General features: G+C 47.6%; 2 protein-coding genes and 1 long non-coding RNA gene across 8 annotated transcripts in view; 2 read left to right on the plus strand and 1 right to left on the minus strand.

Annotated features, from left to right (window-relative positions):
- Positions 1-4,337: 4,337 nt before the first annotated feature.
- Positions 4,338-13,706, minus strand: Nenf (neudesin neurotrophic factor). Its single transcript, XM_047521804.1, has 4 exons — positions 13,462-13,706; positions 6,614-6,674; positions 5,893-5,996; positions 4,338-4,862 (listed from the first exon to the last, which is right to left on the minus strand). Exons 1-4 carry the CDS (start codon positions 13,636-13,638, stop codon positions 4,686-4,688), a joined length of 519 nt encoding a protein of 172 aa, XP_047377760.1. The 5' UTR covers positions 13,639-13,706; the 3' UTR covers positions 4,338-4,685.
- On the plus strand, positions 13,424-18,969 carry LOC124962459 (uncharacterized). Of its 3 annotated transcripts, XR_007104479.1 has the most exons (5): positions 13,424-13,639; positions 15,069-15,207; positions 17,040-17,121; positions 18,034-18,165; positions 18,742-18,969. It is a non-coding gene; the product is annotated as an uncharacterized LOC124962459 (long non-coding RNA). The 3 variants fall into 3 exon arrangements; XR_007104478.1 differs by lacking the exon at positions 17,040-17,121; XR_007104477.1 differs by lacking the exons at positions 15,069-15,207; positions 17,040-17,121.
- A 2,092-nt stretch (positions 18,970-21,061) lies between these two features.
- Positions 21,062-23,097, plus strand: part of Pacc1 (proton activated chloride channel 1) — a 35,019-nt gene continuing 32,983 nt past the window's right edge. For all 4 annotated transcript variants that reach the window (XM_047520896.1, XM_047520895.1, XM_047520897.1 and 1 more), the window contains exon 1: positions 21,062-21,219. In XM_047520896.1, coding sequence (XP_047376852.1) covers positions 21,184-21,219 — 36 coding nt within the window. In that variant the 5' untranslated portion in view covers positions 21,062-21,183. The remainder of the gene's footprint in view (positions 21,220-23,097) is intronic.

A 23,097-nucleotide genomic window follows, 5' to 3' on the forward strand; every position in this document is an offset into this window, starting at 1 on the left:
TCCTCTTCCTTCTTTTTCTTCTTCCTGGTCATCATGAGTTGAGTAGCTCTCCTTCACCACAGGCTCAATAGCAACGGAACCAACCAACCAAGGACTGAAACCTCTGAAACCAAGAGCCAAAATACAGTTTTCCTCCTTTAACATTGGTTATTCACTTTGAACACAGGGCTCCATATCACCTGAGCAGTATAGAATGAGCCTCGAAAGACTGGGGAGTTTTGTCCATCCAGGCCCCCATGAGCCGAGGGCTTCCCCCAGGGTCCTTAACTTCTGGTACCTGCCCTTTGCAAACTCCCCAGATTGGCTTGTGCAGCTCCGTGTGGCTGAGGAACCCAGAGAAGAAAGCAGCATTGGGCACAGAGAGATTACACATGTACTTGGCTGTTAGACTGTGAAATGGAGCAGAAAAGATGACCGACCTGACATGGTATTAAATAATCCTCCAGGCAACGATTACACTTCATGTCCTGGACAGAGCCTACAGGGCCAGCCTCTGCCTGGTCAGTCACTTCCCCCACTGACATGGGGCAGCCTGTTCTAGGCCTTAATGATTGAGGCCTTGGAACACTTGAAGCCACCATCTGCCAGAGGGGGCTTTTGGGTTTTCTGAACCCCCCAGGGGCTCTCTGGACATCACAGCCTGGAGCCAGAACACTCACTGCCACTTGGGAACTAAGCTCTGAGTGTGGATTTCCAGCTTCAGCACCTTGCAGGTGGCTGAGGGGGTGGGGATGGCGGGCAGGCCAGGCTTTTTGGAGATTGGTCTTAAAAAACCTCCCAAAGGAAGCCAGTGTGGAGAGTGAGCTTGCTTTATCCAGACCCTTAGCTTTCCACCCGGAAGCTACTGAGGAGGTGGTTGAAGGAGGAATGAGGTGTCAGCCTAGGGGTCTTCAGCCCAGAATAAGGCTGGGACCTGGGCTGGATGACCTCTGCATGACCTCCACCTCTAGAGACCTGGGTTGCTGGTCAGGCCCCTCTGCTCTGCTCTGCAGGCCAGTGAACTCCATTGATCACCCTCTGGGACATTCAGTAGCTACTGGCCTTATTTTAATAGCTTTTCAATGGTTCCATGCTCCAGGGCCTTGTTTCCTCTTTTTCCCTGTCATGGCAAGGGAGCTGGCCCTGTGCCCTCAGCAAGGGGTGAGGCTCTGAGCTGCTACAGGCTCCAGGAGTACAGAGAGGGGAGGCTACAGTCTGGCATTCTGGGGTGCAGAGAAATATGTTTCCCTAAGAAAGAGTATGGAGAGGTTGTCGTGCAGTGGGAGGAACTTGGATTTGGGAAGAACTTCACAAATTGTACTGATATCAATAGTACTCCAATATGCTGAGCACCTACCGAAGACCAGGCATTGAGCTTCCCATTGGAGATGCTGAAGTTGAACTTGTGGGGACTGGTAAAGAGCCAACCTCCTCCTCTCTCCCATTGACCTCCCTTCAGCCTCATCTTCTCCCAGGGCAATACTCACAGTTCCCTCCCTCCTTCCTCATCCTGGGGTGGCACAGGTCTACTCATTGTGCCTGGAGCCCCTCAGCTGGGAGGAGGCCTGGACTGTTCAGTTCCTCAGGTTTTATGCAGGACAGAGGAGCTTCTTGGGATGTAGAACTTTCAGTGCTAAAACCAAGAAAGTACAAGTCCACCTGGAAAGTTTGGTCACTCTTAGGGTGTGCCTGTGCTGGGCCCTCCGGATGCTCCTGTTTGGGATGGCAGGCTCAAAAGATGGCAAATACAGTCAAGGAGGTATACCAATCTAGGTTACAAGGGACCCCAGAGGAGGGGAAGGTGTGCTGGCAGAGGCAAGCCTAGGCTGAGTTTCAAAAGGAGGACAGGAGGTTTTCAGGCAAAGAAAGCATTATAAGCAAATGTGGGAGTAGAGGGTGCATGGGGCAGTGAGGTTTGGTGCTGCAACCTGCACAGCCTTTTATTCAGAAATGAGGGGTGATGAGGGATTAGAGGATACAAACAGACACACACAGAGAGAAAGCTGGGACCAGGTGGGACACCGTCCTCTGATGGTGGAACAACGACCCAGAGCTAGCTTAGTACGTTTATTATATAGGTTTTACCATCATAAGGGTTTTTTTGTGAGAAAGTTTCTTCAAAGCAGGCACGTTGAAGGACAAAGTTCAATTACAATTATCTTTTGCTCTCAAAATTCTCTACCCCTGGCAGCTGGTGTCTGAACTCAGGGTCAAGACTGATAGTCCTGTGCTTTGCACAAAACCTCTTTAAGCAGGGCACCACCATAGCAACTGGGCAATCTTGACTTGCACCTTTGCACAGGAAGTTCCTAGTGCAGGCACAGGCTCCTGCTGCAAGACAGTCAAAGATTCTGAGCCAAGTCACTGCTCTCCACAGTTTGGGACTTCCAGGGATCTGTGCCAGTGATGCCAATTCCCAGGCCAGCCTATTCCCCTCCCCTGGGGTTGCATTCATCCTCTCTGGAGCTTGTGCAGGCTGCCCAGAGTTTTGTACACACTGTCCTGGCAAAATCTGGTCCAAAACTTCTAAATGAAAGACATAATCATATTCATAGTTTCTCCTGCTGATTGTAGGAGGCAGCCTTTGAAGCATAGGCCAGGGAACCAGGCAAAGTTGTCCTGGAAGAAGTGATGAGTTTGAAGCCAGGAGGAAAAATTATGCTTTGATGGGGTCAGGGTTGAAGGAGGGGTGTGGGGAAATAACAATTCTGGAATGTTCCAGGCCTGAATTTGAAGACCTTGACCTACTATTGAGACGGGGGTCTGAAGAGTAGAATTCCAGCCCCCCAACCCACTCCATTGCATGCTGATGTGGGAGGCAGTGGGCACATAAGAAGTCATCTCTCAGGTGTTCCCAAGGACTCCTATACCACCTGCACTCATTCATACATCAATAGGGGCAAAATGTCCTGGTACAGACTATCTTGGTGAATGATTGGCTTTGAGAATCTGAGGCTAGAGTCCAATCTGGTAAGTTTCAGGTCCACTTCTCTTTGGGGGCCAACAAGTGTCCAGTTTCTTAGAGAGAGACCCAGGAGTTTGCCATTAGACGCCCCCATCCTGGACCATACTAATGACATTGAAGGTCAAAGTTGATCCTCAGAACAGATCTGGGACACTTCCCCATGAGGTGACTGAAAAGGCATGAGGTGGTTGTCTCTCAGAGTGTATTTGGGTTCATTGCTATCACAATCTCCTGTAGTGCTCGTTAGGAATGTAGTTCCCAAGCCATGTTCTGGAAACATGGAATCGTAAGCCCTGGGGGTGGGGCCCAGGAATCAGCATTTTGGACATTCTTCTACTTCATGTAAAAATCCTCTTTTGGGGGCAGTTGCTATTTATGTTAATAAATAACAAAGCTTTACATCAAAGAAATTCATCTCTACTGTAAAGTTTCTGGAATCAGCCAAACAGGGTTTCTCAGTCTTAGCCTGATTGATATTTTGAACCAGATAATTCTTTGTAGTAGAGGGGTATTAAGATTTGAATAGAAGATGCCCCCTAAAACTCCTGTTTTAATGCAGGAATGTGAAATGATTAGATTGTGAGAGCCATAACCCGATCAGTCCATCCTAGTTTAAATGGACTAATGGGGCAGTAACTGTAGGCAGGTGGGTCTTGCCTAGAGAAGATGAGTCACTGGGTGTTTGCCCTGAAAGGATGTATCCTCCCTTAGCCCCTTCCCTGCACCCCTGCTTCCTGACCCCATCATGAGCTGAGCAGCTTTCCTCCACTGGGCCCTTCCCCCGTGATGTGCTGCCTTACCTTGGGTGCAGAGCAATGGGGTCGGCCATCTATGAACTGAGACCTCTGAAACCACGAGTTCCAAATAAAGTATTCCTGACCTAAGCTGTTCTACTTGGGTATTCTGGTCATAGCAATGCAAAAGTTGACTAAGACAAGGGGCTGTCCCATGCATTACAGTATGTTTTGTGGCATCCCTGGTCTCTAGGTGTTAGTTGATGCAGTTGTTGTGACGACCAAAGGTGAAAAATGTCTCCAGACATTGCCCAATGTTCCCCTTCAAAGGGGAATGCATCCTGAAATCTGACATAAGGCATGTGTGTAACCATTCTTGGAATGACCACCCACCAGGCTCCGCCATGCTGGATTCCAGCCCTCCCTACCACTCTCCAGCTGCAAACGGGGCTGTGGCTGGTAGTGTGCTCACCTCCTTTCCCACAATCCACCCTTTCAGCTAATTCCTCTCCGTTCCTGACCCACTGCTTGCATGGCCCCTTCTGCCTGGTACCTACTTAGGGAGGGGGACAAAAAACCGGACTATAGACAGGCAGCACAAACTTACCCACTCACGAGAGTGACGAGGCTCCAAAGAGGTGACACGTGTGGAATAAGTCTCCTTTTCCAACAGGAAGTTTATTTTTTCTCTTATTATAAAGTAAATATGATCACAGAAGAAAACTTGGCAAGTATAGAAAAGTATAAAGAAATGAAGGTCACCTCTCAGTCACTGTCAAGAAGGCCAATGTTGACATGCAGGAGGTCTCCCACTAGGGCTATTATTAGCACCCTCGCTGATGTGTAGGCAGGAATACCAGGCAGGCAACACTTGACCAAGGACAATAACAAGCATTCATTCTTCCAGGATCATTTCAGCTTTATTTAGATCCAGGTGACTCAGAGGCTTTGGGGAGCACTGGTTCCCCAGCTCACTCTCCCAAGAACTTCCTTCAGCAGGTGGACCATCAGAACTCGTCCTTTATGTCAAAATGGGGCTGATCTTCAGGCTTGAAGTCCAGGTTGGGGCTACCGTCCTCGTTGAGAATTCTCCGGGCTGTGTAGCCAACGATGGGGTATTTGGCCTTATACACCCTGGTGAACACATCATCCAGGGATTCCAGCTCCTTGGCTGTGAGACCCGTCTTGGGGAGAAAGAAACACAGGGGTGGGCATGAGTGAATTGTGTTTGGAACTGGTCTTTCTCCAACCCTGCCTCACAGCCTCCCTGTTGGCTGCTGAAGTTTGGATCTAGAACATCTCTTTACAAAAGGCCCATGTGTCAAGATCTTGGTCTCCAGGGTGATGCTATTGGAGATGGTGGAACCTTTAAGAGGTGGGGCCTAGTGAGAGGTCTTTAAGTCACCGGGGGCATGACCTTGAAAGGGATAGTGGGATCTCAGCTTCCTTTTCTTTCTCTTCTGCTTCCTGGCCCTGAGATAAATGGTTTTGCTCTGCCCCATGCTCCTTGTCATCATGTTCTGCCTCATTACAGACTCAAAAGCAATGGGGTCAATTGATCATGGACTGAAACTTGTAAAACTATGGGTTGAAATAAATCTCTTTTCTTTATAAGTTAATTATCTCAGGTATTTTGTTATAATAACCAAAGCTGACTAACACATGTCCACTTTTCTTAATTTGTTTTAGCTCAAAAGTTAACTCAACTCAATAATCTGATGTTGAGTACAATTGGGGCAAATACCAGTCTTACTATGAGGATCATTTTTTTTTTTTTTAAATGTTATCATCTCCTCTACAGAAATAGGAGAATAGAGGGAGACCTTGCTTCCCATTCCCATTTGTTCTCTACCTAGAGTGGTTTGCAGTGGGGCAGGTCTGAGATGAACAGCAAATCTGAACGAGGCTGGGATGTGGTGGGTGCAGACTGGGAGAGGGATCAGGCTGCCAAGGTAGGCTGGGGCCAAACTGTGAAGATCACTAAGTGAGATCACAAGTTCACAAGGGTTTGGACCTGATCTGCTGGGAGGTTTCTGAGTAGATGTGACACAGTAAGATAATCTACTTCAAGAAAGTGATTGAACACCACACCAAGTGGACTGGAGGGTGAATAGGCTAAATTTAAAAGCTCTGCTATTGCCCACAGGTTTAAAAAAAAAAAAGCCATGGCCGAGGGTGGGAGGCATTTTGTCAGAATCCCATCATCTGGCTCACGGTATCATGGGTGAGGTCTGCAGGATCCAGGGACATCTTGGCCACCCCTCTGGTGGAGTCTTTCCCAGTCAAGGCATTGTAGGGCGCTCCTCGTCCATAAAACTCTGTAATGGGGAGGAAGAAACAGTGTGGGTGTGCAGGCAGCACCACTGGGAGCCTGCACATGGGGGCTCCTGAGGCCCCGCAGTCCTAGGAAGGGCTCAGGCCTGCAGACAAACGAAGCAGTGAAGACAAAAAGTCTAGCAGCCCATACCCAGTCACGGGTTTGGAGTCCACTAATTCAAATATGGAACAAATCAACACATGGGCCGAGAGGTGATTGTGGGGAAATACAAAATGAAATTAGTCCTCTAAAAATATTAAAAATGCAAACAAGAAAAATACCTGGCCTCCTTAAATACTGGTGGATGCCAAGTCTATTTCTGGTCATCAATGTTTGGAATTAAACAAAAGGTGAACCATGACAAAACTACTTCCAGGACATCATTTGTAGTGACAAGTAAGGAAATAGTTATTAAATTGCCAACTCCTTGCTAAGGGACATTTTCTCATTGCTTCAATTAGAGTCAATCATCAAATTTGAATAATTAACTCAATCTGGTCATTGAAGATGCAAGGAAAAGGACTTTCCCAATGTTGTCTTCCTTTCCTTACACCTCCAAGTATCCACTCTGGCTCTGAGATCCCTCAAAATAAAGACTTAAAACGCCAAACCACTTACCCTTTCCGGAAGTGACGTCAAATACCACCCCCTTCACTGCCAGGTAGATGGGCTGATCTTCCTAGAAAGTAAAGGAGACACTGAACAGGAAGCAAAGAGCCCAGCTCTTGCAGTAAGAGTTAGTAAAATCTTGTCTCATAATAAGCTGTGCAGAGTGGTGGATAAATCACAAAGCCTGGTCCTCAGCAAGCTTGCCACCTTCCCAGGCAATGTCATGCCTGCTCACAGAACCTTGGAAAAGCCAAAGTACCATGACAAGAGCATTGCAATCCCTTCCTAAAAAAAAAAAAAAAAAAAAAAATTCAGGAACTAAAACAATTTTATGCAGATAAAAATTCAAAAGAATATTAAATGATGCATGATTTATGTCAGTCCAATTTCCCTATCGTCAATGGATATATATAGATGTAATCAGTGTAGATGGTCTATTTTATATTTTGATTTTTGCAGCCAACATTATTTCGCATAACATTTTGACATATTGCAAAAATGGCTGTCACTTACACAGCTCCACGGGGACCCCATCCTACATGAGGGATACCCTGAACCTGCCTGTGTAGCTAGTCTTTTATCTGGGGTATTCAGGTGTTTCCATTCCTTGGAACTATAAATATCAGCGTTATGAATATCTTCTTATAAATTACTTTGTAATTTGTCAAGTTACTTCCTTGAGATTTATTTCAATGAATGGAATTCCTGGGTCAAAGGACATAAATAAATTCCTCCAAAAACATTAAATACACAGTGCCAGAAATGTGCAAGCAATGCTTTTTGTCCACAGTTCTATTAACGATGGGTTTTTATACTTTATTTTTGGTATATTAGCGGCTATAAAATGTTACCTTAGAAACTGTACCACCCCACCAAAAAAAAAAGGGAATAACACAGAAGTAGAGGGAACAGATTTTCTACATTGCATTGAGTCAGCCTCATGCCGGATGACTGGCATGGTGCCAGGACCCCGAGGACCAGGTCTCTCTTCCATCTCAACCCACTGGGGCAGAGGTGGGCCAGGAGGCTTATGGGCCTGGTGAGTGGGGAGTTGCTGCTGGGTCTATGGGAATCTCCAGCTGCCTGGCCTTCTCTGCAGCGCTCATGGTCAAGTGTTTTATGACCACATGTAACAGGAGTTAAGCAACTTACTGAAGGAAACACATCCCACTGCCACATGAAATGTCAGGCCTTAGTTTCTCTAATGTCACCTGGGGGTCCCACCTCCCTACCCTGCAGGATTGCGGGAGGAAACACTGTATGTGAGCACCTCACTGGCACAACACGGGAGCTCAGTAAATGGTGGGCTTTGGTTATTCCCTAGCTGGCTCCTAAAGACAGGCCCAGAACTCCCTGACTTTGTTGACACTTGCTACGCCTCACCTAACAAGGGTAATTTAAATAGTGTGGCTTCACATGGCAGCAGACTGCACTTTTCCTTGCCTCAATTTACTGCCTGTGATGACTTGTTCCTCAGTTTCAATTGCTTATCAAGTGGGGTTATGTATTTATATCAATTTTTAAAATATATTGCAGCTATAATTTAAGCACAACAGTTTGTCATATTTTAACCATTCTGTGGCCCTTTCTTTGATATTTATTACCTTTCAGTGTACATGACATGCATTTTGGCTGGGTGCAGAGGTGTATGTATGCCTATAATGGCGAGGCTGAGGCAGGAGGACCACCAGTTTGAGGCCAGCTTGGGCAACTTAATGAAACCTTGTCTCCAAATAAAAAACAAAAAGGACTGGGGGTATAACTCAGTAAAGTTATGTAGTAGAGCACCCTTGTGTTTGATTCCCAATACCAAAATATCAATCCCCAATACCAAAACCAAAACAACTCTCCACTTGTTCCACAGTAAAATATTTATCTCCTTGTTGAACCACATATTGAAAGTGTAGGCCCTGGAGGAAGTCCTCATATAGGGTAGAAAGGTGTGTTCAGCACCCCAGGGGACGTTGCTGTAACAGGTGCAGAGGAGGGGACACCAAGTGTGTGTGGGGGGGAATCATTTGTTAGCTGGAATCCACCGATAGCAGGGCCCTCAGCACAGATTTTTCAGGCCTGGGAAGTGACAACTGAGAGAGCAGAGGGTGGGCAGAAGCCCTAGGAGCATAAATGAGAAGAAAGAGAAGAAATGAGGGACGTGATAAAGACATACACTCATCATCAGCTTCACCCCATGGCGTCTCCACCTCCTCATCTACCTGGACAGGTGAGAGCTTGTGTGACTGAGAGTTGGATGGACATATTTGGAGTCATCATTTTATCTGTTTATGCCTATAGCTGGTTGTAGATCACAGGAGGAGGGTTGTCTTTTGCCAAGAAACAAAGGAGTCACCATGGTGTCACAGGTCAAGTGCAAGTTTTCAAGTGAAACAGGCCTGGGTTTGAGCCACCATTTATGAGCTGTGCTGCCACAGGCAAATTACTTAGCCTCTCTAAGTCTCAGCTCTCTCCTCTTGACTTAATGGGTTAAAATTCACCAAAGCAAGATATGAAAGGCAGTTAGTAGTTTAGGGGAAAAAATGTGACTTTCCTTTATCTTCCTCTAAGTTTTAAATGTTGTAAAAGCAAAGAGGAATCAAATAAGTTTCCTAAGAGAAAGTTGTTGTTGTTGTTGTTGTTTTGTTTTGTTTTGGTACTAGAGATTGAACCCAGAGGCACTTAACCACTGAGCCCATTCCCAGCCTATTTTTATATTTTATTTAGAGACAGGGTCTCCCTAAGTTGCTTAGGGCCTCACTAGGTTGTTGAGGCTGGCTTTGAACTCCAGATCCTCCTGCCTCAGCGCCCCAGCTGTTGGAATCACAGGTGTGCACTGCTTTGACTGGTTGCTTTTTGTTTGTAATTCCCAAGTGACAAGGACTTTAGAGAAATTTTAAGTTAAAACATGGAAGAGGCCTAATCTATTCATTTGCAAATGAGGTTATTTGGGTCCAGAAAGTCTAAGTGACTTGTCCCAAGTCACAGAGTGAACAGGAGGGAGGCAGGACCTAGAACCCAGAGCTTTGGAATCCGAGGTTCAGTCAACTCTCTTGCCCTCCCCACCAGAGGACACACCAAGCACAGAAGGCAGTGGCCTAGATCCAGGAGAGGAACAGAGTCTCCCAGGGAATTCACCCAGGACCTCCAGGAAAGACAGGCAGACAGGTAGTGGGTGAAAGGGACCCTACAGAAGGAGACCAGAGCTTTTACCTTGCTTTGGGGTCTCGGGGTTGCCTCACCAGCTGGGCTTCTTTCCTGCCTGTGGTCAAGCAGAGGTCGGTGGAAAGTGCCATGACAGTACCGCATTATGGGGACACAAAAGCAGTGGAGCAAAGGGTTTTGTCCTTCAACCAGCCAGGCGTGCCAGAGCCTCCAACACCCTCAGACCCTAGACCAGGGCCTGAAGCAGAGGAGTTCCTTACTGGTGACTCTTTATTTATTTGGGGGGCGGGGTAACTGCAGATGGGGCTTTTTGGTTTTTGTTTTGAGATAGGGTCTTGCTAAGTTTCCCAGGTTGGCCTTGAATTTGTGATCCTCCTGCCTCAGCCCCATGAATAGCTGAGATTACAGAATAGCTGAGATTAAAGACAAGCACCAGTGCCTGGCTTTGCAAGGGTCTTTTTCTACAGAAAAATTCTTGCCCTCAAATAACCTAAGATCATGTTTTCCTTACTTTTTTTTTTTTTCTTTTGTCTTTTTCCCTTTTGGAACTGGGAATTGAACCCAGAGTTTCACACATGTGAGGCAAGGGCTTAACCACTGAGCTACATTCCAGTCCTAAAAACATGTATTTCTAACCCCAGAGACATTGGTATACTACTTGTGGGTCATGGGATAAATTTAATGATTTATCAACAGTTTTTTTTTTTTTTAATAAAATGAAATAGGAAGTAAGTAGATAGCACTTTGTACAACCCTATCTCATTAATTCTTGTTATAAACCATCATAAGAACTCTTGTTACAACCATTGTGATAGTGAGTTTTATGTTGATTTGAATAGGCTACTGAACCCAGTTATTTGATCAAACATTTAACTAGGTGTTGCTATGAAGGTATTTTGTAGACTTGGTTAACATCTACCCTCAGTTGACTTTATATAAAGCAGAGTATCACAGATAATCTGGGAGGGCCTGATCTTATCAGTTGGAAGACCTTGAACTTTCCCTAAGGACAAGCCTGATCTGATCAGTTGGAAGGTCAGGAGGTTTTCCTGAGGAAGAAGAAATTCCTGACAGCCTGCCCTACAGATTTTTGACTTACCTAGCTAGCTCCCATGATTGTGTCAACAACTCCCTGCCATAAGCCCTATCTCTCTCTCTACCTATTTCTTGCTTTCCACTGGTTCAGTTCTCTGGTGGAACCCTGACTGATACAGATGTCCTACAGGAAAAAAAAAAAAAAAAAGGGAGAGAGAGAAAGATAGATAGATAGATAGATAGAGATAGAGATAGAGATAGAGATAGAGAGAGAGAGAGAGAGAGAGAGAGACTCCAAGAGGTTTAGTAATTTGCCCAAAACCACAGAACAGAACATGGACTCAAATCCTGATATGACCCAAAGGTACAATACTCTAGGATGGCCATATGATGTATTACACAAGCTATGACCTTTCCAAGAATGAAGGGTTGCTATTGATCCTGGGTAAGAGGTGTAGACCAGAACCATCAGGACAAACTATAGCTCTACCCAGCTCTGCCCACTGCATTCCCCACTTCTCTCCTCTTCCCTTGTTCCCCTTCCCTCTGCCTACAGACCTGCCCCCACTCCACTCCCAAACACTCCTGTTCCATCTCAAGCCTCTCTCCTTCAGTTAAGTATCATTCTGTAACATTAACATCAAAAACCCAGACGTCTAGCCAGGTGAGGTGGCCCACACCTGTAATCCCAGCAGCTTGGGAGGCTGAGGCAGGAGGATTACAAGTTCAAGGTCAGACTCAGCAATTTAGTGAGGCCCTATTCCATTTAGTAACTCTGTCTGGGTTCAATCCCTGCCTCAAAACCAAAACCAACCCAAAAGTCTTTCTGCCATCCCTGGGGCTGTTGTTGTACCTTCCATTTTGAACTCTCTCTTCCCTTGGATTCTGTGCTGGGGATCCCCAAGACCAACCCACATAAGGAAGAACTCAGCATATGGTTGTATTCATGGCTAGGAGGGGAAAAGAAAGAGGTGGAATCTGGGGTTATCTCTGTGCAGGCTTCTTTAAATTCTCTTCCTCCCTTGACACACCCTTCCACCAGCAACACAATGCAAAGGCCACATGCGCCATGTTGCCCAGGGAAGCCCATTAGAAACACAGCACCCAGGTTTTATATTGGGGGCTGGTCTGGGTGCAGCCACGTACAATGTTCAACATAAACCACACTATCTGCACCGACAGCATAGGCAGGTAAGCCACCCTTGTCATTGGGAGGGGCGGGAACATAGAAAATCCAGACACCAACCAAGGGCCACCCTTGCAAGCAGGCCTCTGTAAGAATGCAGGCCTGCTATGTTAACTCTTTTCTACAGAGATTCCCCAACTCTACACCATCTGGTTCCCTCCACAGTCCCCAAAGAAAGCATCTCTTAATATCCAGTCACGTCCTTTTTATGTCTCCCTCCCTATGTCTTATGGACCCACAGTTCTAATCAATGTTTTTAAAAATGATGCCCATAGATCACCAGACTGATATCAATCCTACTTACCTTCCCATACCCAACCCTCACCAAGTTTCCTTTAAAATAATGCCAGGAACCTCAAAACCACATTTCTCACTCTTGAAATGGATTGCATTCTCCCCTGCATGTGCATTCTTTGCTTTACCAAAAACATTTCTCTCTGGAGATCACCCTCATTCTTTGAATATGTATCTGTTTTCCTAAATAAATCTCAACTATGCCTCTGAAAAAAGCAAAAATGATGCCCAGGGCCAGGTTTCCAAGTCCCCCTTAAAATCCTAGTTCATCTGAAGCCTAAGTCAGAGGGTTTGAGCAAGAGAACATCCAGCCCTTCCTGCTCTACCACTAACGGGTGGCATGCCTCAGTTTCCTCATCTGTTAAAAAAAGGAAATTGGTTTTCCCCAGCTCTGAAATGTCGCGGTACTATGCTCTCCCCACCAAACCTGATGTCCCCACCTCCCCCTCTAACACCGCCCCGCCCCCATGGCCCTTCTGAGCAACGCCGGGTTCCCACACTTAGGGGGCCATTGCAGGAGCCCCTCAAACCCGATGGGCAGGTGGCAGTGAGTTTCTGGAGGCCCCCACACTACTGGCTGAACTGGATGTGGGAATGACTGTGCTGGGGGATTTTGTCGCTAACCTGTTTCCCTGCCTGCGCTCACCCCCGGCTCGGCTCGGGCTCATCCTCAAGGGCGCAGACACTACGTGGGTTTGAGTTGGCTGTTGAGGAGCCCTGGGATCTGGAGGCAGGCAAAGGAAGTGAGGGGAAAGCCTGGATCGTCCCTGGACCTGCCCCAATTCCCACCTCACCGAAGGAGCGCGCTTCGCTTCCCTCCCTTCCTCACCTGCCATTCCCCCAGTGAATACTCAGAGTGACCGCCACCGGGTGATGCTAACATTAAAAACTAAAAAGTTCTGAGGTTTGTCTACGGACCACCGGCGAAACGGTGGCTCGAGGCGGCAACTCCCGGAAGGGAAAGCACCACACAGGACGCGCGGGCAAGCAGGCGCCCCGACTGCCGAGGACTCGCCCTGAACTCAGGAGAGAGGAGGCCCGGCCGGCCCGGGCCCGGCGCAGAGCTCCCGCTCCGGGAGGGGGCGCCCGCCGCGGGCCGCGCGTCCCCACCGCGCCTCCGGGTCCCGCCTCCCTCCCCACCCGCCGCCGCAGCCCCGATCCCTAGGCCCGCGCCGCGCCCGCCTACCTCCTCCCCGCTGTAGCGGGCCAGCTCTTCCTCGGTGAAGAGCCGCACCGGGGGCCCCCGCTCGGCGGGGCGCGGCGCCTGCCCGGCCTGGGCTGCGGGCAGCCCCGGGGCCAGCGCCAGGACCAGGACCAGCGCTGCCAGCGGCCGCAGCCGCCACCCGGGCGCCGGGCCCGCCATGGTGAGCGCGCAGCGCAGGGCGAGGACGGCCCGCGGCAGCACCCGCGCGCTCCCGCCGCGCCGCCCAGGGCCGCCCCTAGGGCGGGGATGCCCCAACCCCCGCCTCCCGGGCGCTGCTGCTGCGGCTTGCCACGCCGCGGGGCCGCCGGCCTCCTGGAGACTTGGGAACTAGGATTACAACCCCTGCTCCTTACCCCAAACTACCCACTGAAAGTTAGCACAGAACGACGGCTGTCAGGGTAGTTCCTTCGTTAGGTACACGGATGATACTGCCGCACATGTCAGCACCTAGGCTGGTATATTTTTAAAATAGAACCCCAATACTACTAATTCGCTTTTACCTCTCTCTCTCTTTGGGTGTGTTTAAATATTGAGTCCCCAAGGGGATTTTTGCCAAGGGTAGGGCACAACACAGGTGTGTAAGAATAGGTAACACTTTTACAAGGCCAAGGTCTTTGAATTATTCAGAAAATGTTTCTAAGGTCTTTCATGTACCAGGTTTCTGGAGACCCAACATCGAATAGGTAGACTCATGCCTACATGGAACTTATATTCTGTAGACCGTCACGAAGTAAGATAGGTAAGGAGTATGTTAGGTGATCAATACTGGGGAGAAAAATAGAGCAAGTCAAAGGGAAAGGGAACCTGGGAGTTGCTGTCTTAAGTAGACTGACCAGGGAAGACCCTATTGAAGTGTTTGTATAAAAATCTACAGGAGGTGTGGGCGGGAACCTGGGAGGGAAGAGCAATCTCTGCAAAGGATCAAGCGCCTAAATGCTGGAGAAGGAGAGTGCCCTACCTCTTGGAAGAACAGCAAGGCGAAAAGATGGTAGGAGATGAGGTCAGGGCTGGTAGGAGATGAGCTCAGGGCTGTAGCAGGGTAAGGGGACTGGGTGGAGGTGGATCTTGTAGAACCTCACAGCATTTTTTTTTTTTTAATCACAGCGTATTTTTAAAAGACATGATCTTTTATTCAGAGTGAATGAAACAGAAGAATAAATTAAAATGTTAATGAAATCACTCTGGCTATTGTGCTGAAAATGGACAGAAGCAAAGGAGCTATTGCAATAATCCAGGCAGGAGATGATTGATTGTGGCTTGGACCAGAGGAGGTGGGGAGAAGTAGGTGGATTTTGGATATGTTTTGAAGTTGTGGCTGATGGGATTTTCTGGCCAATGAGATATGGGGTGTGAGGGACAGAGTCGAGTCATGGATTGTGCCAGGATGTTTGGCCTGAGCAACTAGAAAGATGGAGTTGCCAATTACTGAGATAAGTATGAGATGGTTTTGGAGAGAGATGATCAAGATCAATTTGGGGTTTTTCAGTTTGGGATACATATTAGACATCTAACTGGAAGTAGCAAATTGGTAGTTGAATATATGAATCTGGAGTTGGGGGAGAGTGCACAGATTGTATTTAAAACCACAGGAATGGATGAGATAGTCAAGGAAATCTACGTGGGGAGAGAGGAAGAGGCGAGGACCAAGGCCTGAGATCTTCGGGCCTGCCAACGTTTGGTGGTTGGAAGAACTGGCAAAGGAGACCACAGAAGGGCTTACTGTGCGAGGTACTGGTTCCAGCATATTTATGCATATTAACTCATTAATCCTCACTGTATCTTTATGATGTAAAAACTATAGTATTCCGCATTTTACAGATTATGAAACTAAAGGGAAGGGACCTGAAGTATCTTGACCAAGATCACCTAGCAGGTGACAGAGCCAAGACTCAAGCCCCAGGCCATGTGTTCCCAAGTCTATCCTAACCACCAGGTTATACCTCCCCTCAGTGACTGTACCAAATGTTTATTCATTTACTTATTCAACAGAATGGGCTTCTAGAGTAGAATGACCTTAACAGGATCTGTCTACTAGTCCTCTGAATCTCAATTGTGGTCTTAGTGACATGCCCGGCCTGCCCCTTTCATAGGACTGTTTTGAAACTAACAATGATAATGGACATGGAAGGTTATATAAACTTTGCTGTGCATGACACAGGACCTCTGGGTTAGAAGACACCCCTCTAAACCCCTGGGCTAGAATATCATGGCCCTCTTCATGTTCCTTTATAGCATCTGTACCATAGCGTGCTGCCTCTGCCTGAGACTTTTCTCCTTCTACAGTTCTGTGTCAGGACCCTTGTTAAGTCAAAAGAGTCTCCTGTAGTTTCTACTGATCACATGTAGCTGCCTCCTCCCCGGGGTGCTAAGGAAGTGTATAACTGAATAACATGTTCGTATGCTCCCTGTCCCCCACCAGTTGCCCTTTCTTTCTTTTCTTTCTTTCTTTTTTTTTTTCCTTTTTGTTTGGTACCAGGGATTAAACCCAGTGGTGCCTAACCACTGAGCCACATCCCCAGCCCTTTTTCATTTTTCATTTTATGTCAGGGTCTCACTAAGTTGCTTAGGGGCTTCCTAAGTTGTTGAGGCTGGCTTTGAACTTGGGATCCTCCTGCCTCAGTCTCCCAAGCCACTGGGATTACAGACATACACCACCATGCCTGGCCTAGTTGTCCTTTTCCACTTGAATCGAGATTCATTTTTTTCAAAGCACTTGGAGTCAGCCAGACACATTCAAGGAAAATAAACTATTCTGAGCAAAACAGAATGTTTGTGATGCAGGTAGTCAGTTTTGCAGATGATGGAAGAGGCCGAGAAGACAACCCTGAGGCAACCCAGAGAAGAGCAACAGAGGGAAGTCACCATCCTGCCAGTGGGAGGGAGGAGGTGGTGTTGAGTCTCAAGTCCTGCAGCTTGGGTCACCTGGATGAAGCTAGATGATATGAAGCTGTTGTGTAGCGGACAAAGTCAAAGAAGGCTGCTGCTGGAGGCCTGGAAGGTCATAGCAATCGTATTTGAAGGTAAAGAGGAGAGCGCAGAGGAAAACCCTGGCTTTTCCCTTACCATGACACCTTCCAATCTCTAGCAGTACTTCCTTGATTGAACTCCATGGAAACCAACCACGTGGGGCCAGTCCTGCCATCCCCAAGCTGAACAGGGGAAGAGAAGACTGGATCTGAGAATAAACAAGCCCAGGATCAGCATGATCCAGTCTTCGGGTTCTGGCCCCTGCCTACCTCTCTGACTGTGGTCTCCTCCAATCACACTGCCTCCTGCTTGTGCTTCAGCCTAGCGCCTTTGTACTGTACCCATGCTCTTTGCCTGGGGATGCAGAGCATCATGTGCTGGCCTCTTGTCATTCAGGTCTTAGAAGCAGCTACCATCATGAGGTCTCTCTCTCCCTCTTTCATGAGGCCTCCCTTAATGTTGTCAAGATAAATTAGTATACCCACTTATAGCTGCTGCATTGCCCTATCACATTTTTTTTAGGTATCCAGGATTGAATTCAGAGGCCCTTGAACACTGAGCCACATCCCCAACCCTTTTTGTATTTTATTTAGAAACAGGGCCTTACTAAGTTGCTGCAGCTGGCTTTGAACTTTCGAACCTCCTGCCTCCCCTCGTGAGCCACTGTGATTACAGGTGTGTGCCACCGTGCACAGTATTATTTTCTTTTGAGCTTTTATTGCTATGTGAAATTGTTCTGTTCATTTTTTAGTCAATAACTATTTGAACAACTAGTAAAAATCAAGCACTGTCAGAGGCACTGGTATACAGCAATGTACAAAACATGTAAGAATGACACCTTCAACAGGGGAGGGGAGAGAGGATAGGAGAGAAAAGCGGAGGATCATGCACTGAAATCAAATTTCATGCATGTGTGAGTTTGTCAGGATGAACCCAACTACTGTGTATAACTGTAAAGCTCCAATAAATAAAGGATGAAAAAAAAAAAAAAAAAAAAAACTCCACCTTCACAGAGCTTCCACTCTCGTGGAGGGAGACTGAAAATAAATGAATCTGTCTGAAGGTGCATGTGTTAGTAAGAAAAAGTGGAGTAGAAGAATTGCCTAAAATGGAGTTTGCTGTTTGAATGGGGTTCTCAGAGGAGGCATGGGTGATATGTTGACATTTGGGAAAAAGTTTGAAAAGGAGACGAGGAAGTGAGTCACATGGACATCCACTTCTTTTGGATGTCCAGTGCAAAGGTGCTAGATTGACATGTACTCAGCATCTTGGAGCCAGAGAGCAGGGGACACAAGTATTAGAAAAGGTGAGTGCTGGGAGACAGATTCTTTGGGTCTTGTAGGTCACTGTGGAACTCTGGCTTTGGAAGGGTTGAGAATCCCCATGATCTGACTTTAACAAGCTCTCCCTGGCTGCTCTCTCAGGAAAAGCCTTGTCATTCAGGTCTCAGAAGCAGCTACCATCATGAGGTCTCTCTCTCTCTCTCTTTCATAAGGCCTCCTCTAAGGTTGTCAAGATAAATTAGTTTACCCACTCATAGCTGCTGTCATGCCCTATCACATTTTTTTTTTTTTTTTTTTTTTTTAGGTACCCAGGATTGAATTCAGAGGCACCTAACCACTGAGCTGCAAAGCAGAAATAGACAACCTCACTAGGAAACAATGGAAAATAATCAATAAGAAATGCTGGACTGGGTGGCTATGGCAGAGTTGGTGAAAAGTACTCAGATTCTGAATGCATTTTTAAATTAGAGCTAATAGGATTTGTGGGGTGTGAGAGAAAGGGAGGATTTGAAATGATTCCAAGAGTTTAGGCCAGAGAAAATGGGAGAATGGGGTTTAACACAGTGCAGGAGGGAAGTGTGGGCAGAGCAGATTTGGGGTAGGAAGATCTCCGGGTTTGGCTTTGAACCTTGAGACAACCACTAACACTAATCTACTACTTAAATGTGCCAGACGATGTTCTAAGTTCTTTACATCTGATATTTCATTTAATTGTCTTGGAGATCTATGAATTGGTGGTAATATTCCCATATTACTTGTGAGGTCAATGAAGCATAGGGAAATTAAAGACATTTCCCAAGATCACAAAGTCAGGAAGTGGTGGAGCCAAGCCTGAGAACTAGGCATTCTGGCTCCAGGGTTTGCACCTTTCGTAGCTGCACTCTGCTGTTGCCAGGTGGGCATCGGGGGAGAAGAGGCACAGGAAGCTGGGCAGTGAGCCTGGGCCTCGGGGAGAGCTGGAGGCTGGAAATGATGCATTTGTATATACTTGGGGATTGTGTTGGTTTCCTAGGCTGCTGCAGGGGAGAACTACAAGCTGGAAGGCTTAAAAACAACAGGAATTTATTCCCTCAAGATCTGGAAGCTAGAAGTTTGAAGTCAAAGTCTCAACAAGGCCATGCACTAGCTTCTGTTGGCAGCTGGAAATAATTGGAATACTGCCAATTGCTTGGCCAAGGGATAGAGCCAGACCCCAGGAGCTGTGACCTATAACCAAGTTGTGAATAAATGAAGTCACTTTGGCCTGCAGCTGCCTCTCTTCAATGTCTGCTTCTGTCATTATGTGGTCTTCTTCCTATGTGTCTATCTTCACATCATTTTCCATCTTTTTATACACAAGGCATTTTGGGCTAAGGAATCCTCTTACTCCAATATGATCTTATCTTAACTATTTACCTCTGTAATGACCCTATTTCCAAATTCTGAGATACTGAAGTCAGAATTTCATCATATTTTGAAGGGACACCATTCAAACCATAGCAGGAATCTCTAGGGTACAGATGGCAATTCAGTCATGAGATTAGAGATGACCACTTCACTAGCCCCTAGGGCATAAGTGGAAAGGAGAAGGAAGATCTATCTATGGAGAAGGTCACCTTGTAGGGCTGAGATGAGGGGAAGTCAGCACAAGAGTCTGAGAAGGAGCAGCAAGCCAGGGAGGAGCAAAGTGGGAGTATGGTGTCCTAGAAACCAGGGAAGGAAAGTGTATCATGGAGAAGGGAGGATCAGCTGAGTCCAGTGTAGCTGATAAATCGAGAAAGAGAAACATGGGGAAATGGTATCTGATCCAACAACACAGAGGTCATTTGTGACCCTGATAACCACTGTTCCATTGGAAAGCTTTATTAGTGTGTGCTCAGAGGGAAGGGGAGGAGAGACCTGGGGACATCAAGGACTGAAAGCTCTACTTTATGGTCTATCTCTGCATGGAAGAGCCACAGAGGCAAGGATATTGAGCTATAATTCATTTGTGTACCCAGTGCCTGGCACATTTTATTTTTTAAACCAGGTTGAAATCTGTATTATTCAGTATCTCCTTCAAATAAGGAAGTCTATCATTTCCCAGTTTAGTCATACCAACAAAGAAAAGAGAGGTATGATAGGACTGAAGTAGATTTTGGTTCCTTCCAGTCAAAAATTTTATGATTGTGTGACATGTTCTACCAACCACCTTTGTATTAATACACAAAAATATTTAATTAGTTGCATGGTTTAACTGATACAAGAAACGACTGGTGTTAAGTGTTCTATTCACATTTAACAAATGTGCAGTTGAGGGCCTACAATATGTTGCGTGCTATCTACACTGTGCCATTTAATAGATTAAGAGCAGAAGGCCTGGTGTTGGGCAGTTGGGTCAAGAGAGGCATGGGACCTCCATTGCTAACTTCAGGAGGTCAGGGTGCTCTGATGTGGTTGGTGCTACGGTGCTTGTCAGCCCGGAAGAGGCCCGGTGGCCTGAGTGGAGGGGGCTGCAGAGCTGCAGCTGCATGGGACACAGAGTAGCATTCACTAAGACGTAATAAGCAGCCTCTATCTGCTTCGCCACTAAGCAGCCCAGAGTGGCCACTCAGACCAGCAATCCAGGCAGTGGGAGGAGAAGATGTGGGTGGTCTCAGGTCCACCCTCCATAGGGCCAACACCCAATTCTCTGCCACATTTAGGGTTCCATGCTTCTGTGGTTGAATAGCACCTATGGTTGTTCACTGCACGAAACTTCTTGGCTCCCATAAAGCCCTGTGAAACAGAACATGTTTTAGCAGTTGTGCTGAGACAGAGAGAGGTGGGCTCTGAGCATTGCTAGACTACCTGGTGAGGGGTCAAGCAAGGACAAGAACGAGGATTCCTGGCTCCAAGTGGGTGCCTCAGGAATGATGGAAAGAACATGGATTCTGTAGTTCACTCCTGGATGATATAATCTTCACTTGATCGCTGTTCTCCCTCCATCCTTTCGGAAACAAGATACCTCAGTTTCTTCATCTGCAAAGTAGGGAGAAAAATATTTCTCCTACAGAGTTCCTTGCAGGATCAAGAGCGCTTCCAGACATCTATTGCGGAACCAAGCTTCCGCTTGCAGTTATAGATTAGGCGGTCCTACCCATCTGATCTGGCCTCTTTGTTCCACTTACCCTCCCCCTCTAACAAAGAGAGGAAGTGAGAGACGAATAGGCACGCGCGTCTGAGGCCAGTCAGGCGAAACACTTCGGCTCTTGTTCCCAGGGGTGGCGAGGGGCGCCCTGCCAAGAACTACATTTCCCTGCACCTCCTTCGCCGCCCGGGAGGCTGCAGGAGCGAGGCGCATGCGCTTAGCGCGTCACGCCTGGTCTCTGGGACGCTGCAGCGAACCGGTCTCGCTCTGCTGAGCCGGCAGGTCCCCGGACTGCAGCTCGGGTGCTCCCTCCCGGCGCCTCCCGGGTCGTACGGGCTCTGGTGTGCCTTAGCGCTGGTCAGTGCCATGATCCGGCAGGAACTCTCCACATCTTACCAGGAGGTACGAGGGAGCAGAGGACCGAAGGGAAGTTTCTTGTGAGGCGAAGGAGCGGGGTCCCGAGATCCTGGGGGTGGGGTACCGGGGGCTCGTGCTGCGCTGGGCATCCGGCTGCGCGGCCAAGTGGCTGGATGAGTGCGCCCTCAGAGGGTCCCGGGGTGCAGAGGAGCTGCAGAGCAGGAAGGAAGGAAGGAAGCGGGGCGGCGGCGCGGGTGCCCAGCCTCCTCCGGATGCTGCGGGTCCATTGGTCAAGGGATGGAGTCGGGTCCCTGGATCCGCGACCCGTAACTAGCAGGTGAATGATTAAAGCCCCTTTGGTCCCGGTCCACAGTGTGGCCAGTAGACCGGAGCGGTGTTCTTTGCAACAAGTGGAAGCGGGGGCGGCTTCCTCATGGCTGGAGCAGATGCGCGTTGGGCATCAGCCCTCCTTCAAGCTCAAGGCCTCGTGGTCCCCGTGACTGGTTAATGGCAGGAATAATTACCTCTTGTTTTGGTGGCCGCCTAACTTTGAAAAAAGTTTCACTGACCTTGCTGCTTCTCGCTCCTCTGCCTTCAATTTCACCTCCTCCCACGACTTTAACGATCACTTTCCAGTTCTTTGTCTCTGGAGTCTGCCCTGAGCTACAAGCTGAGCCTCCAGCTTTTCCTTGAGGACAGCTCTTCCTCTTGGCTTCTCCAGCCTATTCGTGAAACTGCTCTTCTCCCCCGGCCCAACCTTGGTCATCTTCAGTAATCTTCCTCTCCTGTTCTCTATTGTGCTCCTCTGTGTAGTTGCCAAAGTTAGTCAGGTCCACATCCTCAACTCTCCCTCCAGTTTCCGTCCCTGTGTCTGTTCTAATCACCTGAGTGTGATATTATTACCATCTCTCTTTCCAGTCTTTTCTTATATTGTCTAGATTTGCTTTGAGGCTCTTCCCTGACCCCAGAGCATTTTTCTTTCATAGCCCAGATGCTGGATCTACCCAGAACAGGCCAAACTTCTCATTTAGGGTTCAAAACCCTGTACAGCTCTACTGTTTTTCAATTACCGTGACCATCTCCTCACCCACCTGGGATCTAGCCATACTGGACACTCAAAGTTCAGAAATGAGTTGGTATGTGGAAAGTGCTGAGCTCAGTGCCCTCAGTGAATAATAGGCAGTTCCTCCTTCTGGGGAACTTTGGGGTCCAGGTTTAACAGGATCATGTCTCATCCCCACATAGCTTGCAGTCATATCTCCTCATGTAACAGGGTTCATAAAATATTTATTAATATATGGGCAGTTATCCTGCTTGTGGGGCAAGGCCACAGATGAAGTCAGTTGTTCATTGAGGCAGTCCCATGGTGGATGGTACTGGAAGGGCCCCCCTCATTGCCTTCTTTGGAGGCCTTCTCTGAAGTCCCAAGAAGATTGCCCAGATAATGAACTGCAGCTTTCTTGCCTGAATCATTTGAGTGGACCTAGCTCTGAGATTGGTATCTTTGCTGAGAGATTTTAGCTTTGAGGGATGGGGTAGGTAAGGAGGTGGGTTTATTGTGGCTACAGGTATCGAGAAGGGAACTGGGTAAGAGGATGTTGCTACCTGGGTCAGGGTGAACCCAGGTGAAGCTTGGATTATAGAACTTTGAAGCTTCCTGATTCTAACATCTTCCTCTCATTTTGGCCAGTGAGACCTCTGGGGTCCTCTTTAGTGGCTCCTACGAGAGGCCTGTATCTCATGATGTCATGATGTCTTCCCCAGTCCTCCAGCTCTCTCCTTGTTCCGTCCCCCCCTCCCTTTTTTTGTGATTGGAGGGCTTGAAACTGGAGGTTTTGCCTGAGTCTAAAGGGAAGGGGTGGATGCTTGGTAAGGGAGGTAGAAGAGAAACAGATGCATAAGAGCTGTTTTTGTTTGTTTTAA

This window comes from Sciurus carolinensis, chromosome 12 (assembly GCF_902686445.1).
Source record: "Sciurus carolinensis chromosome 12, mSciCar1.2, whole genome shotgun sequence".
Lineage (NCBI taxonomy): Eukaryota > Metazoa > Chordata > Mammalia > Rodentia > Sciuridae > Sciurus > Sciurus carolinensis.

Excerpts from the sequence above, each read along its gene's own strand:
- Nenf (XM_047521804.1), bottom strand. The coding sequence starts at position 13,638 with ATGGCGGGCCCGGCGCCCGGGTGGCGGCTGCGGCCGCTGGCAGCGCTG. Across the intron at positions 6,675-13,461 it reads CCCGCTACAGCGGGGAGGAG|GAAGATCAGCCCATCTACCT; the intron begins GTAGGCGGGCGC and ends TTTACTTTCTAG. Across the intron at positions 5,997-6,613 it reads TGACGTCACTTCCGGAAAGG|AGTTTTATGGACGAGGAGCG; the intron begins GTAAGTGGTTTG and ends TCCCCATTACAG.